We start from the raw sequence: 18164 nt of genomic DNA, 5'->3' as shown, positions 1-18164 counted from the left end.
TCTCTCCTTTCCACTAGTTCATTATTTTATATTAGTAAGTGGAAATACTTGAAGCCATTATGGTGGTTATATTTCTCCTATCTTTCCTCCTGCCAGCCTAACTTTTGAGTATATTTATGGCTATTAGAAGTAGGAAGAACAGATGGCAGCTGGCTCAAGAACAGTCTTAAAGAAGCAATTCTTCTTCAATACATTGAATAATCAGCATGTAGTAATTTTTTTTTCAGTTGGGAAAATGTTCTTAAATAGGCAGAAGCCAGACAAACTACTGAATATAGGATTATCACTGAATGGGATATAGTATTATGTTATTAAAAAGGTGTAGTCTCTGTGATTTCTCTTAGTATATGAACACTTCATCATATAGAACTTGGTTATGTTTTTTTGGTGGTGGATCTGCTACATAATAGCTGTGTCAGTTGTGCAAGCCTGTCTACCTATCTGACTGACTGTTCGTTTCCTCTTTGTGTAATATGCTGAATGATATCCACCTATCATGTACATTAATAAGTTCAGTAACATTTTTAGAATAATTATTTATTGATAGACTTATGGCTAATTGAATCCTTTTTTTTTTCCTATTTTGTAGGTTATGTGCAGAGTCTGATTAGACGAGTTGTAAATAATGTAAATATTGTTATAAATAATCTCATACTAAAATATGTTGAAGATGATATTGTTCTTTCAGTCAATATCACTTCTGCAGAATGCTATACAGTAGGTGAATTATGGGATCGTGCATTCATGGATATTTCTGGTGAGTAAATACTAAAAAGAGTTTAGATTTTTCCATTATTGAAATAGTTGTTTTGGTTTCTAAACCAGTTTTGGGCCAACTGGCTCTTTGATAAATCTAATGAGAGCTTTTTGCCTTCAGCCTAGAAAATGAACATATAAAATATAATTTAGCATACAATTACAGGAGGTTAATAGACCCTCAGATTAACAAATCCGGAACTCAATTTTTAATATTTTTAAGTTTTACTCTTTCTTACTGCATGCATATTTCAAGTGTATTATATTTTACAATGCTATGGGTTGTAATAATAAAAACAGTTAAATTTTTTAATGGATTTGAAGGAGGAAAAGGAACACTTTGATTTTGCATTGCTTGGTAATGGCAAAACTATATATCTGACTGATACACGTTTTAGGTTCGTATATTCCAGAGCATATTTGGGACTTATGGATCATCTTAGTTTTGTCAGAAGAAATAGTAATAAATCCTAATATTTCTTGATACATGTTCTGATAGGGTAAGGAGTATACATTTTTTTTTTTTTTGAAAAGGTAGTGAGGAGAGTATTGTGAGCACCTTTTATCTATGACTTGCCAGGGAATGTATTTGGTAACAGTGCTGGCACTGAAGTTAGACTACATGGGTTTGGATCCTGGCTGTCCCACTTAGTAGAGATCTATGACCTTGGGTGAGTTACTTTACCATTTCTTAGTTTCCCCTTTTGTAAAATGGGGGTAACTAAGAGCTTGCTTAGAGTTACTGTATTAAATACATTAGAGCACTGAAAGCACCTGTATGCGTATCTTGTACATAGTGCTGAGAAAATGAGCTGTTAGTATTTACATTTATCTTCTCAAATTCTCACTCTGTAACATGATATCCTTATTCCTTTGCTTATATATTCACTTACTCATCTTAAGTCCTACTGTAAGGAAAGCAAAATGAAATTTTGGTCTCAAGGTTACTTAACTTGCCTAGTTTAGGCATACAGCTAGGAACCAGCAGAATTGGATATAGTCTCATGTTTGTTCTCCAAGCTTCAGTCTTGACTTTTTTTTTTTTCTCTGTAGGCTCCACACTCAATGTGGGGCTCGATCTTAAGACCCTCAGATCAAGAGCTGTATGCTCTATCGACTGAGCCAGCTAGGTGCCCCTCGATCTTTACATTTGAAAATGAAGAATAATGTTGTGAGGCATAAATCAGTGTATATGCAAAGTCCCAAGCACTGTTTCTGAGACATTGTGAATGCCTCCCTCTCATTTTCTGTTGAAAAAATATTCCATACAAAGGCCACAAGGAAAAAACTATGGAAAATAGAAAACAAGCAGAAGTGGATAATGCAGGATTGATTGAATGTGTTGACATTTTATGGGTAGAAATTTCACCTATAGTTTTAAAATACAAGTAATGCCAATATTACTTTTGGAAATAACAGTGATTTATAGAGAGTCTTGGATTGGAAGTTAGGGCATCTTCATTTGAATCTTCGTTCAGCCACTAACTTTGTGTATAACTTTGGGTGAATCATTTGTAAAATGAATTATTACTACCAACGTGATGATTTAAGAAAATCAAGTATCCTACCACCTGAAAGTTCATGATGATGGTGGTGATAAAAACAGCAAAAATGGTGTCTTTCACTTAGTGCTTATTAACTGCTGGGCCTGGTGCTATGCTTTTTACATTATCTTGTTTTAACCCTTTAACCCTCTGAGATATGTACTATTATTTCCCCTTTTATTAATTTTTAATGCAACAGTTGATATTTACAAAGGGATTTAGGTAACATATTTGTTATAAACATTATAATGAGCAACTACCTCTGAATATTTAGAACATTTACAGTAGTTTACTCCCACCAATCTATTTTTCTCTATCCCATCCCCTTCCTTCCTCCTAGAGTTAACTGCTGTATTAAATTTTATCATTTAATTGCTAAAGAAGACTTGTGCTATAAAAAGGAATGAAGTACTGGTGTATGGTACTACATGGATGAACCTTGAAAATGTTCTAAGTGAAAGAAGTAGACAGAAGGTGGATATTGTATGATTCCACTTATATGAACTGCACAGAATAGACAATTCTGTGTAGACAGAAAGTAGTTTAGTGACTGCTTCAGGATTGGGGAGTGGGAGGTCAAGGAGGGGATTGGAGGAATTATAGCTCTAGGGTACAGAATTCCTTTTCTGACATGATGAAAAAGTTTTAAAAGTGATTGTGGTGATGGATTTGTAATATTGTCAATGTACTAAAGGCTACTTTGTTGTCACTGGAAAGCGTTAATTTTGTGTTGTGTGAATTTTACCTCAATAAAAAAGTATCAGATGTGGATGTATACATAAATAATATATTACATGTATTTTTGAACAATGTAAAAACAGTGTGCTCTGTGTTGGGAGTTTGAGGTTTGAATAAAATCTCAAAGACTTCCTGTTTTCAGTGTTGTGCTTTGCATATTTTTCCATATTGTTGCATGTAATTATAGAGCACTTATTTTTACTTGTGAATAATCTACTTAGTCATGCCAAAGTTCAATTGTCTGTTCTCCTGATGATGGGCATTTGGGATATTTCCAGATTTTTACTGTTGCAAACAGTCCTGTTAGCAATCTTTGTGCATACCTTTTCATGCACATGTATAAGCATTTCTTAAGGACATACACCGAGGAGTGGGTTTGTTAGATGGAAGGATTGCAAATTTCACATTTTCAAAATATTGCCAAGTCATTTTCTAGAGTGCTCCAGAGTTACACAGACATAATTATTATGCCCATTTTACAGATTAAATTGCAGCACATTATCTAAAGTACCAGAACTAGAATTCATTTTGTAAAGTTTAAAAAAGGTAGTTGCTGTTAGTGTTTAAGAAAAATATTGATTTCAAACTTGATAATATCCTCTGTCAGTGAATAATAATTTTCTAGAATACCCTTGAAATATGACCATTTTATGTTCTTTTAGCGTAATAGATAAACACGTGCACTCTTGAGTAAGGTTGCCAGAGTTTGAATGACAGCTCTGTTCTTTATAAACTAACATTAGACTGTTTCCCCTTACTGTGCCTCAGTTTTCACATCTTTTAAACAGAGGCATAGAAGTATTAAAAGGTAGCAGATGTAAAAGACTTAGTGTATTATCTAATAGCAAATACTCCATAAAACATTATCATGAAGAGAGGGAAGGAAATATCTAGCGGGTTTCTTTCATTTCTAGTTCTGTCAAAATTTCTTTAATTTGTGTACATGGATGTAATATCAGTAACTAAATCATTTATTTATGTTCCATGTAAATTGAAATAATATGTAAGGTTTGGGTATTATTTCAACTAACATTTAAAATTCATTTGCTGATAAAACTTGGCTATTTCCACACATGTGCACATTCTTTAGTTTTTACTTCTTAAAAACTTAAATCCAAAAAAATTTAAAAGGTGAATTAGAGGTTGCCACTAGAATATACTCAGAAGTAGTTTTATTAAAGAATGGACTCAAGCATATTTTACTGTTTTTGAAGATTCCCATGACCATAGCATGTGCACAGCTGCTAGCTTAAAATCACTGACCAAATAGATTGGGGCCTAACATTTACCTAGGAATTGCTTATTAGGAATAAACCTACTCATTTGCTAAAGGTTTCATTTTCTAGCTTGATGCTTTATCAGCAGTTGTTTCATTTTTATTCTCTTGAAAACAAACTGTATACTGTTTGTAATTTGGTAATTTCTTCATGAGTTATTTAGAGCAGTGGTGTCCACTAGAATTTTCCGTGATGTTGGAAATGTTTTATATTTTTACAGTCTAGTATTGTAGTTACTAGCCACATGTGACTGTTGAGCACTTAAAATGTGGCTAGTGTAACTGAGGACCTGAAATGTTAGTTTTAGATAATTTTAATATATATATAAATTTAAATCACATATCACTGGTGGCTACCATACCTGAGGGTGCAGGTTTAGAGAAGCTGTTAAGTTTTTTTGGTGTGAGATAGTAAACGAATGACAGTTGCTCAGAATGTTTTTTTAAATTTGGTTTCTCAACAATTTTATCTAAGTTATTTGGTATCTCACTGCAGATAGTGAAATGTAGCAAAATTTTTCATAAATTTTCTCTTAAACTTACAGTTAGACACCAAGCAAAATGGGGACAAGCTACTTCATTTCTTTGTATTTTATTTGATTCTTCATACTTAGAATGGGTACTGTTGTGCCTATTTCATAAGGTTGTTGGAGGATTTAAATAATAAACGAGAAATTCTTTGCATAGGTTCTGGCATCATGTATTAAATGCTGTGTTAATCTTATTTCTGCTATTATTTTTATTACCATTTGTACCAATAAATAGTTGCCTTTTTTCCCCCTTTCCTTTTTAATTAAAATGTTTTCCTTTTCTTTTAGCAACTGATCTGGTGCTGAGAAAGGTTATCAATTTTTCTGACTGTACGGTTTGTCTGGATAAACGAAATGCTAGTGGTAAAATTGAATTTTACCAGGATCCCTTATTGTACAAATGTTCCTTCAGAACTCGTCTGCATTTCACATATGATAACCTAAATTCCAAGATGCCATCTGTTATTAAAGTAGGTGTTTCTTTTTCTAGTAGTTGAATTGCATGTCTTCCTTTTGGTTCTTGGTGTGCTAATTCATTGGTTCTTGTGTGTGCCAATTACTAATCTCAAAAGTATATACCAGTTTTTGTGAGAGTTTTATTTCTATTTATAGTTTTTATGTTATATTGTTTATTACACATTATAACTTTCTGCATTATGTGTTCTAGTAAAGGGATTTTGGGTACTTTCCCCCTTCTGTGACTGTAGTTTCCTTTGTAGTTTGTCCAACTGTTTATTAGTGTTTTTCTCTTTTAAGTAGATAGAGGAGATCCTATGAAAAGTGTAATTTTAGTGGATGAATATCATTGTATTTTTCAATACTTACAATTTAATTAACGTTATCTCATAACTTTAGTTGTTACCCATCCTTCTTAGATAACTTTAAAAGGCTTAATGCTAACTTAATATCTTAGCTTATTGATTCAGGGAATTTTAGCTTTTCATGTATGGTTTCAAAATATTATTAAAATCTTACCATATAGGAATTTTTCAGGTTATGTCTTTTGATAAATGTGAAAATTTGTTCTCTAAGATATCAGAATATAGTCTAAGTGTAAATCTTGTGTTCTTTAATTATATAACAGTTTTCTAAGTCTCTGTATATCAGTTTTTGAAAAAGAATTCCATTTGTGATCTTCTTGTTAGTAACTGCTACTGTTGAATGAATTTTCATTGTTGAGTTACATGCCTTTGAATACTAAAGTGCTGTAATGGAAAAGCTGGCCCTGAGTCCGAACACAGGTATTGACTACTGTTCCTGGTTGTGTATGACTGTAGAAATTATTGTTTTATATTTTTAGAAACATATAACTTTCTATTTTATGTAAATTTACTATATTCACAAAATCCACCTGTTTTTCTTTGGTAGTGTTTTAGTGATCAGTGTTTTACTTTTTTCCCCATTATATAGAGTGCACATTAATTTATTGAAATTCTGTTACTTTTTTTTTCTAGTTTTGAATTAGCATTTTGCCAACGATAAGCATAGAAGAGTATTAATTTAATGATATTGATGCCTGTGTCTCAGGTTAATGGGTTTACTTTCCTTCTTTTGTCTTGAATCTGTTAGTAATGTTGGGGAATGTTACGGGTAAATTCAGCGTCTGAAAGCAAGTGATGGATACATGGATGCCTTACTGTTTAAAATAAATTTATTGATAATAGTACAAATGTAATTATACATTTTAGAATGTGGCTAAATTAGAGGAAAGTAAAAATAAGGTAACTTGGGGAAAACTTGGTGTTGGCATATAAAGTTTATGTTCTCAAAATTGACTAGCCATGACATGCCATTGTAAAAAGCACCTTAATATAAATAAGTTTATTGACATGTGGTTTTTGACTCTGGAAATCACCAAATATGAGATACCGTTATGCTCAACTGAAATAAGATTGAATTTTTTATTAATACCATTGTAATGTAAGAATTTGTCATTTTTTTATTTTTTTTAAAATTTTTTTTTTTCAACGTTTATTTATTTGTGGGACAGAGAGAGACAGAGCATGAACGGGGGAGGGGCAGAGAGAGAGGGAGACACAGAATCGGAAACAGGCTCCAGGCTCCGAGCCATCAGCCCAGAGCCCGACGCGGGGCTCGAACTCACAGACCGCGAGATCGTGACCTGGCTAAAGTCGGACGCTTAACCGACTGCGCCACCCAGGCGCCACAAGAATTTGTCATTTTGAGTTAGACCTATCATTCTTGGAATTCCTTTTCCTAGGACGTATGTACTAAATGCACATGGTTAACCTCATTGATCATCTCAAAGAGCGAGTATTTCCCAGAATATTCCAGATACCCTAATTATTCATTTCAGGCTCTCATGTATGTTTAAGTGGTTTTGAATTTATTTATATTTTGGGTAGGCCTTTTATAATTTTTGTTGTGACAAATATGTCCTAGAGTTTGTGTCATATGAGATATGGATTATATAGGTATATAATTTATTTAACATTTCCCCTGTTTTTGAAAATTTGCTTTTGAAAAAAATTTTTTAGAACAATGAAAGCCTGACGTAAATCTTTTACACATTTCTGATTAATTCTTTAGGAAATATTTTGGTTAGTTGCAAATATCTTCTTAATGAGCTTAAAAATTTTAAGTTTATTGCGAGAGAGAAGGAGCACAAGTGGGAGAGGGGCAGATAGAGGGAGACAGAATCGCTAGTAGGCTCCATGCTGTCAGCACAGAACCCAGTGCTGGGCTTGAATTCAGGAAACTGAGCTCATGACCTGACCTGAAACCAAGAGTCGGTCTCTTAACTGACTGAGCCACCCCAGCGCTCCTAGCTTAAATTTTTTTTAAGACCTGTGTTCTGTATTACAAAACTATTTGCAGATAAATTTAACTAGTGTATATGTTCGTGAACATTAAGGAGGGTGCCTGTCCTTAAATATGATCATGTTAAAAACAGGACAAATTGTTAAACAAAATAAATTTTTTATTTTTTTTAAATTTTTTTTTTTTTTCAACGTTTATTTATTTTTTGGGACAGAGAGAGACAGAGCATGAACGGGGGAGGGGCAGAGAGAGAGGGAGACACAGAATCGGAAACAGGCTCCAGGCTCTGAGCCATCAGCCCAGAGCCCGACGCGGGGCTCGAACTCACGGACCGCGAGATCGTGACCTGGCTGAAGTCGGACGCTTAACCGACTGCGCCACCCAGGCGCCCCTAAACAAAATAAATTTTTAAAAATAAATATTTTTTAACGTTTATTCACTTTTTGAGAGACAGAGACAGAGTGTCAGCAGGGCAGGAGCAGAGAGAGAGGGAGACACAGAATCCGAAGCAGGCTCCAGGCTCTGAGCTGTCAGCACAGAGCCCAATGCGGGGCTCGAACTCACGAACCAGGAGATCACGACCTGAGCCGAAGTTGGCCGCTTAACTGACTGAGCCACCTAGGTGCCCGAAGAAAATAGATTTCAATTAACGTTCGTCACTGGAGTTAGATTTTTAAAAATCTGTCCACTGGCCATTTGTTCTTTGAAAAATCCATTCAGGTGCTCTGGCCATTTTTCTTTCCTTTTTTTTTTTTTTTTTTTTTTTTAGACGTTTGTTTATTTTTGAGACAGAGAGAGACAGAGCATGAACAGGGGAGGGTCAGAGAGAGAGGAAGACACAGAATCTGAAGCAAGCTCCAGGTTCGGAGCTGTTAGCACAGAGCCTGACGCGGGGCTCGAACTCACGGACCGCGAGATCATGACCTGAGCCGAAGTTGGCCGCTTAACTGCCTGAGCCAACCAGGCACCCCTGGCCATTTTTCTATTAGTGATTAGTCTTACTGATTTAAAAGATATTTAGATCTATTGTATATAAAATACATAAAATACTGTATATATAAAACATTCACTAAAGCATATGCAACATCTTATATATTTTAAAGGTATATTAGGTCTGTGTAATTTCATATATATATTATATATAAATATGAATATAAAGGATTGATTCTTTGTTACTGATTCTGCTAAGATGACTTATCTCTGGTGCTATTGGTGCCATACAATAGTTTAGAAGGATATGTTAGAGAAATTTCAAGCTTGGCAGGCCTGCACTGCATACTCTACCCTCCTGCTCCTAAGCCTTTTCTTACCTCTTCTTGGTCTGTTTGGTGTATGATTTTTAAGTCCATTTTAAGAAACCTGTACTCATACTTAAAAATAGTATGTTACAAATTTCTTCCTTTTCAAATACAATTTTTTGTGCCTTTAACCCCCAAAATATGATTACTAATACTTTTTCATGTTTTATAGACCCTCAAATACCAGTTAGTCAAAATTAACCTTCCAAGAGACTTTATGGTTTAATTGGTTTTATTCCATGTTTATAAAACAGGGAACCATTACACCGAGACTATGTTTATATTCCATTAATATCTTTCTATAAGAATAACTTTGATTGCTATATATTCTATTTGTTAGTGATTAATCTTGTTTATTTCTTATAATTCATGTTATACATTTTATGTCCTATTTAAATCTCTTAAAATTTGTCTGGAAAAACTCTTCTGAGCATGTATGACACTTAGTTTTCCATTGGCAAAATTTTATTATGTTTTTACTTCCATATTGTAATGTTAGTAATATTCCCCCTTAACAGAAGTTTTTAGGATGTGTATGTATTCTTTTGGTTAATAGAACTGGAAAGGGTGATTAAGGTTTTACTAAAGTGACATCATGAAACTTTTCCTGTTGATGTGACAGAAATCTCTGTGATTTTGTATTCTTCATATTGTAGAGTTGATATTTTGGTTCCTTAACTTTATTTCTGGAAAAATTATTTGAAAGTCTAGAGTGACCACATCTTTTCATTACCGTTTCTATTTGTATTTATATAGTTTGGCTTAATACAGTTTCTACCTAAATTTTAGTGGTCATTACAGCAAAATTTGTTTTAATTTCTAAGATTTTAGAGTAAACTGTTTTAGCTTACATGTTGGAAATGTTTGGGACATTACTTTTTTCTTATGGTATTCTATTTTAGAACTTTTAACATTTATGTGTATTAATTACTTCCTTTGAACATGCTTTTTTGTTGATGTGTTTGTTTTTTTCAAATATAGATTCATACTTTAGTAGAGAGTTTGAAACTTTCCATCACAGATCAACAACTGCCTATGTTTATCCGTATAATGCAACTTGGAATTGCTCTTTACTACGGGGAAATAGGCAATTTTAAAGATGGAGAAACAGAAGATCCTACCTGTCACAGTAAAGATATGTTAGGAAACATTACAGGTAAATCTAACAAACTTTCTTTTGAACTATTGTTCGCATAGTGTTTTCACCATTATGAAACTTAAAAAAATAAAACATACTGAGTTGTGCAGTGTTCTAATATGATGGAATGATTTTATTTTGGTTGTTTGACACTACTTTGATTTTGTTTTTGTTTTTGTTTTTTTTTTTTTACATACTGCATATTACTGTGATTTTCTTTTTTTAAATGCTAACAAGTAACTTTAATATTTCTAATAGGTATAAATGTTCAGAATGTATGTTATACGAAAAGTTAAGGTAGCGCAATGCGTTGACATTTTCTAGTAAATTAGGGTATTGGTAATTTTTTGCAAAGGCTTACCAAGAGTTATAACAGAATTAGATATACTTAATTATAATATGTAATTCTGTTTAACAACTACAGTTATACTTAATTGATTCATTGGAAGGTTCCTAGCTAATTAATTGGAACCTTATTAATGGAGTATATATTTCATTGAAGGATACTAGTGGGTTAACTTCAGTTATTCAATGTACTTTTACTGAAGCCTACTGAGTGTACTGAATATTGGTCATCTGGGAAAACACAGAGATGAAAAGGTGCGTTCTCTTCCCTTAAAATCTTAAGGTACAGTGGAGCAGACAGACATACGAATAGTTAGTTTAGTATGGTGTGGGAGAATGATAGAATGTTTAATTCAATAGAAGTATGAATGATCTGAAGAAAACAGATGTTGAAAAGAATGACCGACTTGGCATTGGGCTTGAGGCTCAGGAAAGATTTGGAGAATATGATTAATTGCCATAGTTTGGGCCTTTAGTAAAGGATATTGAAAACTTAGGAACAGGTAACCCAATTAAAAAGTGAGGAAAATACCTGAATAAACATTTATGCACAAAAGGTTTGCAAATGGCCAACAGGCACGTGAAAAGATGCTCACCCTCATTAGTCATGATGGGGAATGCAAGTCAAAAATCACAGTGAGATAACACTTCAAGGTCAATAACATGACATTAATCAAAAGACACATAATAATAACCAGTGTTGGCAAGATTGTAGGGAAGTTTTATGTTGATTATGGGAATGTAAAATGGAATAGCTGCTTTGGAAAACAATCTAGTTCCTTAAAAACTTGAACATACAGTTGCCATATGATCCATTGATGTAGGTTTTGTTTATATGCAAAAGAATTGATAACAAATGTCCACATAAAAACTCATATGTGGGGGCGCCTGGGTGGTGCAGCCGGTTAAGCGTCCGACTTCAGCCAGGTCACGATCTCGCGGTCCGTGAGTTCGAGCCCCGCGTCGGGCTCTGGGCTGATGGCTCAGAGCCTGGAGCCTGTTTCCGATTCTGTGTCTCCCTCTCTCTCTGCCCCTCCCCCGTTCATGCTCTGTCTCTCTCTGTCCCAAAAATAAATAAACGTTGAAAAAAAAAAAAAAAACCTCATATGTGAATTTTAATGGCAGCATTATTCATGATAACCAGAAAGTGAAACATCCTTCATGTCCATCAGCTGATGAATGGATAAACGATTGTGATATATCCATACACTAGACTATTAGTTATACAAAAGAATGAAAAACTGATACATGCTACGACATGATGAATTTTGAAAATATCATAAGTGAAAGCAACCAGTCAGAAAGGAACACATTGTATGATTCTATTTATATGAAACATCCATAATAGCCAAATCTGTAAAAGCAGAAAGTAGATTAGTAATCAGGGTTTGGAGGAGGAGGGAATGGGGAGTGACTGCTAATGGGTAGAGGTATTCTTTTTGGACTGATGAAAATGTTCTAAAATTAGATCGTGATGATAGTTGCCCAACTTTGTGATATTACTAAAAACCACTGAATTGTACATTTCTAAAGGCCAAATTTCATAGTATTTAAATTATAGCTTATTAAAAAATATCTGCTTAAAAGCTTAGGGAATAACTTAAAAGCTTAGGGAATAACATGAGTATATGTAGGTATAAATTATACATTTATTTTACACTGGAGAGTGAATTCCTGTTAGACAATGAACTCCTGAAACAGGAACAGCATCTTATATCTAGAACAAAACCTAGCATCTAGAGGGTGCTCAGTTTTTTTCCAACATGCTATTATGACAAATTTCTAATATATAGAAAAGTTGAAAGAGGATTATAGAGTGGACACCCATATATATACTCATTCTTGAGATTCTACACTTAATAGTTTGCTTTATCACATAGCTGTTCATCTAACCTTTCTCTTCATCAGTTCAACCAGTTTTTGATGCCTTTCAAAGTAACTTAGACATCAGTATACTTCACCCCTAGACTTCAGCATTGTATTGTTAACTACCATTTATATTTCTTAATGGTTCTTTTAATTTTTTTGAAGGTGTAATTTGCAAAGTGAAATGCATAAATCTTTATTTTTAATGCTTGTTTTGGGAGAGAGAGAGAGAGAGAGCGCACACGTGAGTGGGTGTGGGGTGTGATGGGGGGCGGGGGACAGAGAATCTGAAGCTGGCTCCGTGCTTGAACTCACTAACTCTGTGATCATGACCTGAGCTGAAGTTGGACACTTAACCAACTGAGCCACCCAGGTATGCGAAATGTATAAATCTTAAGTATATTATTCAAGTTTTGTGAAATGTGTACACCTGTGTGATATATAATATCCATTAAGGTAAAGATTATCAATATCTCTAAAAAGTTTTCTTTTGCTCCTTTATAATCATTTGCACACCCCCCCACTTCCACTCAGGCAAACACTGTTCTGAATTAAAAAAAATTTTTTTTGCTAATTCTAGAATTTCATATAAATCAAATCATACAGTATAAATTCTTGTGAAAGGATTTCTTTCATTAAGCATAATATCCTTTTTTACTTTTTATTTTTTTACTTAAGGCTTTATTTTTTTGAGAAGTTTTAGGTTCACAGCAAAATCGAAGGGTAGGTAGAGATTTCCCATATACTCTCTGCACTCTAACATGCATAGCCTCCCGCATTATCAACATCCCCTCCAGGTGACACATGGTTCACTCTTTGTATTTTACATTCTATGGATTTTTGCAAATGTGTAATAGCATGTGTCCATCATTATGGTTTCATATATTTTCACTGTCTTGAAGGTACAATATTTTGGGGATTCATCTATGTTGTTGCATATATTAGTAGTTCTTTCCTTTTTATTGCTACATACATTCTATGGATATACCATACTGTATTTTAGCCATTTTCCTGTTGATGGATATTTGGGCTATTTCCAGTTTTGGTTATTATAAGTAAAGCTGTCCTGGACATTCTTCTACAAGTTTCTTGTAGACATGTGCTATTCTTTGTTTTGTGTAGATATCTAACAGTGGAAGTATATGTTTAGGTTTGTTTCTTTTTTTTTTTTCGGAAATGTGTGCCATTTTGCATTCCCATCAGCATTGTATAAGATTTCCAATTGTTCCATATCTTTACCAGCATTTGGTGTTACCAGTCATTTTTTACTTTTTGCCAATGTGATGGATGTGGTTGTGATATCTCAGTGTGGTTTTAATTTGCATTTCATTGATGAGCAATTATTTTGAAGTTTTTCAAGTAGTTACTATTAATATATTTACCTTTTTGAAGAGTATGTTAGATATTGGCTTATTGTTAACTCTTTTGGGTTTTGTTACTGATTTGTGATTTATATATTCTGAGTTCAAATCCTTTGTCACATATATATTTTGGGAATATTTTTTGCCAGCCTGTGACTTGGCTAATTCATTTTTAATAGGTGTCTCTTGGGGCACCTGGGTGGCTCAGTCGGTTGAGCTTCCGACTTTGGCTCAGGTCATGATCTCATGGTCTGTGACTTGAGCCCCACCTTGGGCTCTGTGCTGACTGCTCAGAGCCTGGAGCCTGCTTCCGATTCTGTGTCTCCCTCTCTTTCTGACCCTCCCCCGTTCATGCTCTGTCTCTCTCTGTCTCAAAAATAAACATTAAAACAAAATTTTAAATAGGTGTCTCTTGAGCAGAGTATTTTTTCGTTTTAAGAATTTTTTTTGGATGATAATTTATTTTTGACAGAGCAAGAGTGGAGGAGGGGCTGGGGGGGGGTGGGTCACAGAGAATCCGAAGCAGGTTTTTTCACTGTCAACCCAGAGCCTGATGCAGGTCTTGAAACTCAGATCATAACCTGAGCCAAAGGCAACTGAGCCATCAGGTGTGCCTTGAGCAGAGAGTTTTAAATTTTGATTAAATGTAAATTTCATATTTTCCTTTTTAACTGTTCTGTCATCAAGAGGTGACTAGATTTTTCTTCTGTGTTAATAAAGGGAGAAAGCAACTTTAGTATTTGCTTGCAGAGTAGTAGAAATTAGTTTTCTCTTCTGTGTAAAGCAGGGATTATTTTATTGTGGGTGCTGTGGATTCCTCGGATACTCTGGTAAGCCTATGAACCTCTTCTCAGAAGGTTTTAAGCATCTTGATTTTGATATGCCATGGTATCCTTTCTACATGTTACATTATGGTTTTTAGGTCGGTGGGTTTATAGTTTTCATATATACTTAGAAAAATTGTGGGCATTATTTCTTTAAAAATTTTTTTAAAAAAATGTTTACTTATTTTTGAGAGAAAGAGAGAGAGTGCAAGAAGGGGAGGGGCAGAGAGAGAGGGAGACACAGAATCTGAAGCAGGCTCCAGGCTCTCGGCTGTCAGTGTAGAGCCCGATGTGGAGCTCAAACTCACGAACCGTGAGATCATGACCTGAGCTGAAGTCTGACGCTTAACTGACTGAGCCACCCAGGCGCCCCCATTATTTCTTGAAATATGTTTTTCAGTTCTCCTCTTTCCTCTGGAGACAGTAATTACATGTCTGTTAGGCTGCCTGAAGTTCAGCAGAGCTCTCTGATGGTCTGTTCATTTTTGTTCATTTACCTTTTATTTTGATTCATTATTGAGAGTTTCTATTTCTGTTCTAGTTCACTAATCTTGTGTATCTAATCTGCTATTAATCACATCTAACTTATATTTTATCTCAGATACTGCATTTTTCATCTCTAGAAGTTGTTTGGATTGTTAAAACCTTTCATATTTCTCCTTGTTTATGCTTTCTTAAATGTCTTTTTATTTATATAGCCATTTTAATGTCCATGTTTACTAACACTATGAACTGTATCATACCTAGGTCTTTTTCTAATGACTGACTTTTCCCCCCTCATCTGTGTTGTATTTTCTTACATCTTTGCATGCCTGTTAATTTTTAAATAAAAAACTTAAAAAAAAATTTTACTTATTTAATTTGAGAGAGAGAGAGAGCACGTGCGCAAACGAGCATGAACAAGGGAAGGGCAGAGAGAACGGGAGAGAATCCCAATCTCCATACTCACTCATGAACCGTGAAATCATGACCTGAGCGGAAATCAAGAGTTGGACACTTAACCGACTGAACCACCCAGGTGCCCCATGTGCCTGATAATTATTAATTGGATGCCAGACATTGTAAATTTTATCTTGTTGGGTGCTGGATATATTTGTATTCTAGCAAAAAGTGAAGTTCCTTGGAAATAATTTAATTCACTTGGCTTGCTTTAAATGTTTTTTGTTTTGTTTTGTTTTGTTTTTGGTTTAAATGTTTTTTAGTTGAGATCAGAACCGCCGTTAACTTGGGGCCAGTTTTGTCCCACTACTGCCACAATTTGCCTTTTGAGTTATTTCTTGATGTTTTTTTCTTTCTTTCTTCCTGCTGCGAACACAAACTATTCCCATTTTTGTGTTCAGTCTTGAGGATTATTTTCTTTGTTTTTTTCTTGTGGTTCTTTTCATGGCCTCAGTAGTTCTTGCATGAACTGATTAATACTTAGCTGAAGACTGGAGTTGGACCCTCTTCAGGTATGAAGAGCTCACTTGCTCACTCACTCTCTCTGAACAGGTCTTTCTTGTTTGGTACTCTGCCCTGCAAACTCGAGCCACCTTAAGTCTCCCTGGACTCACTACTCTGTCTTCTCATCCGAGGAGACTACCGAGTTCTTGGATTTCCTCTTTCTTATCCCTGGTTTAGAAACTCTGTCGAGGTGGTATGGTGGCACAAACATACACCTCATTTTTCTTGTTTCCCATGTCTCAGGACTCACTGGCTAAACTGCCTGATACCTAGTTTTGAAAAATACTATTTCCTATGTTTTATCTTTTTTGTTTTTTAATATGTGCTTCTATGTTAATACATTAATGACAATTAGAAGGAAGTCTAATAACTATCATAGTTTCCAAGGAGTAATGTGTGTAAATGGTATTTTGAGATAACTTCACAACTGTTACTTGATATATCTGATTTTTGTAGGGTTTACAATGATGGCGATGCAGTTGTGATTTGTTACTTGCATTATTAATTAAACTCGCAACTGTGATTTGTTACTTTCATAATTAAGCATGCTATATTTTAAATACTTAATATATTTTTTTCGTTGAAATTCATGAAGTTCCTGAATTCTATCAAAAGGCCCAGATTAAGATGCACTGTTCTGGGGGCAGTCGGTTATGCATCTGGCTATTGATTTTGCCTCAGGTCATGATCTCACGGTTCGTTAGATTGAGCCCCCTGCATTGGTCTCCACACTGACAGCACGGAGCCTGCTTCTGATTCCCTCTCTCCCTTCCTCTGCCCTTCCCCCACTCACTTTCTCCCTCTTTCTCTCAAAATAAATAAATATGAAAAGAAAAAGATGCACTGTTCTGAAGGAAGAGAGTATTTTAGGAAATTCTAACCAGAGATTAGGGAGATGCCTTTTTCATTTCAGGGCTCTAATTCATTCTTTTTGCAAAACAGCAAAGATTTGAAACTTCAGAACCATCTTTCATCAAAATCCCTCTTAATTTTTAATTAATATTAAGTATAAATTATAGTGGCTATTTTTCAGAGCTCTGTTAGTGATGTTTCTTTTGTTTCACAAGGTCAAGCAGTGGATACTTCCTCTGTTTTAATGGTTTAGACAACACAGGTTGGGAGTTGACTCAACCTGGTCATTGCTAACTGGGTTGAGGTGACCTGACTTGTTTTATAACTGAGATGATATTCATTGATGATGACCAATTTGAGATCTTACCAGGGGCAGTTAATAACAGGCTTTATTCCTCAATAGAAACTGATAAAATATTTATGGTTAAACAGCAAGATTATACAAAATATTTTCTGGATTGTACCTTTTATAATTTAAGTAAAATGGCCGTGGTACTGGATTTTAGATTCTTTAGTTACTACTTTAGTAAGTCTTTTCCTTCTCAGATGAATGAAGATAAATGGCCATGTTTCATAACCTGTAAGTATAATATGTTCCAAGAGTCTCCTGTCATAAGGATTAAAAAAGTTATGAAGTTATTCTAGCTAGAAAACTGACTAGAAATTCAGATTCAGTGGATCTATATGAAGATGGTATTTAATGGAGTGGTGTTTTATAGATTTCTCACTGGACAGTAAATATGCTTGAATTATGCCATTAATTTTGTAAAAAGTGATTTTTCCCCCTAAATTGCATGATATGTGTTTTTTGTTTGTATTGTTAGGGTAACGTTGAGGGACTGGGATGGAGTTTGTCTTGATGAAAGTGGCATAATGGAGTGTTTGGAATTAAAAAAAATTTTTTTTAATGTTTGTTTATTTTTGAGAGAGAGACAGAATGTGAGTGGGGGAGGGGCAGAGAGAGCAGGAGACACAGAATCCAAAGCAGGCTCCAGGCTCAGATCTGTCAGCACAGAGCCCAATGCAGGCTTTAAACCCACCAACTGTGAGATCATGACCTGAGCCAAAGTCGGATGCTTAACTGACTGAGCCACCCAGGCGACCCTGGAGTGGTTGGGATTTAAATTCTTTGTCAATTTCTAACTACATGAAAGTTCTTTGCTATAATTTTTTCATATGTAGAATAAGAAAGATAATTTATGTTACCCACTAATAATCACCAATGCTATCATTTTTTTTAATATCATAAGAATCATTCTATTATAGGGACACCTGGGTGGCTGAGTTGGTTAACCATCCAACTATTGATCTCAGCTTAGGTCTTGATCTCAGGGTCATGAGTTCAAGATCTGCATGAAGCCTACTTAAAAAAAAATAAAGAATAATTATAATACTTTGCTCTTAGGGATAAT

The 18164-nt window shown here is 34.6% G+C and overlaps 1 protein-coding gene and 1 long non-coding RNA gene across 8 annotated transcripts in view; both read left to right on the top strand.

The window, feature by feature from the left end:
• The window catches only part of VPS13B (vacuolar protein sorting 13 homolog B), an 822593-nt gene that overhangs the window by 85017 nt on the left and 719412 nt on the right, over positions 1-18164 (top strand). For all 7 annotated transcript variants that reach the window (XM_086696045.1, XM_086696043.1, XM_086696044.1 and 4 more), the window contains 3 exons: positions 590-757; positions 5133-5314; positions 9905-10079. In XM_086696045.1, coding sequence (XP_086552171.1) covers positions 590-757; positions 5133-5314; positions 9905-10079 — 525 coding nt within the window. The remainder of the gene's footprint in view (positions 1-589; positions 758-5132; positions 5315-9904; positions 10080-18164) is intronic.
• LOC147571961 (uncharacterized) lies at positions 5897-7337 on the top strand. The gene is made up of 2 exons (XR_015247063.1): positions 5897-6759; positions 7006-7337. It is a non-coding gene; the product is annotated as an uncharacterized LOC147571961 (long non-coding RNA).

The sequence above is a fragment of the Puma concolor genome, chromosome F2 (genome assembly GCF_028749965.1).
Source record: "Puma concolor isolate L17-30 chromosome F2, mPumCon1.1.hap2, whole genome shotgun sequence".
Lineage (NCBI taxonomy): Eukaryota > Metazoa > Chordata > Mammalia > Carnivora > Felidae > Puma > Puma concolor.
Note: the sequence above shows the minus strand (reverse complement) of the source record. Positions and strands in the feature narration are given on the sequence as shown.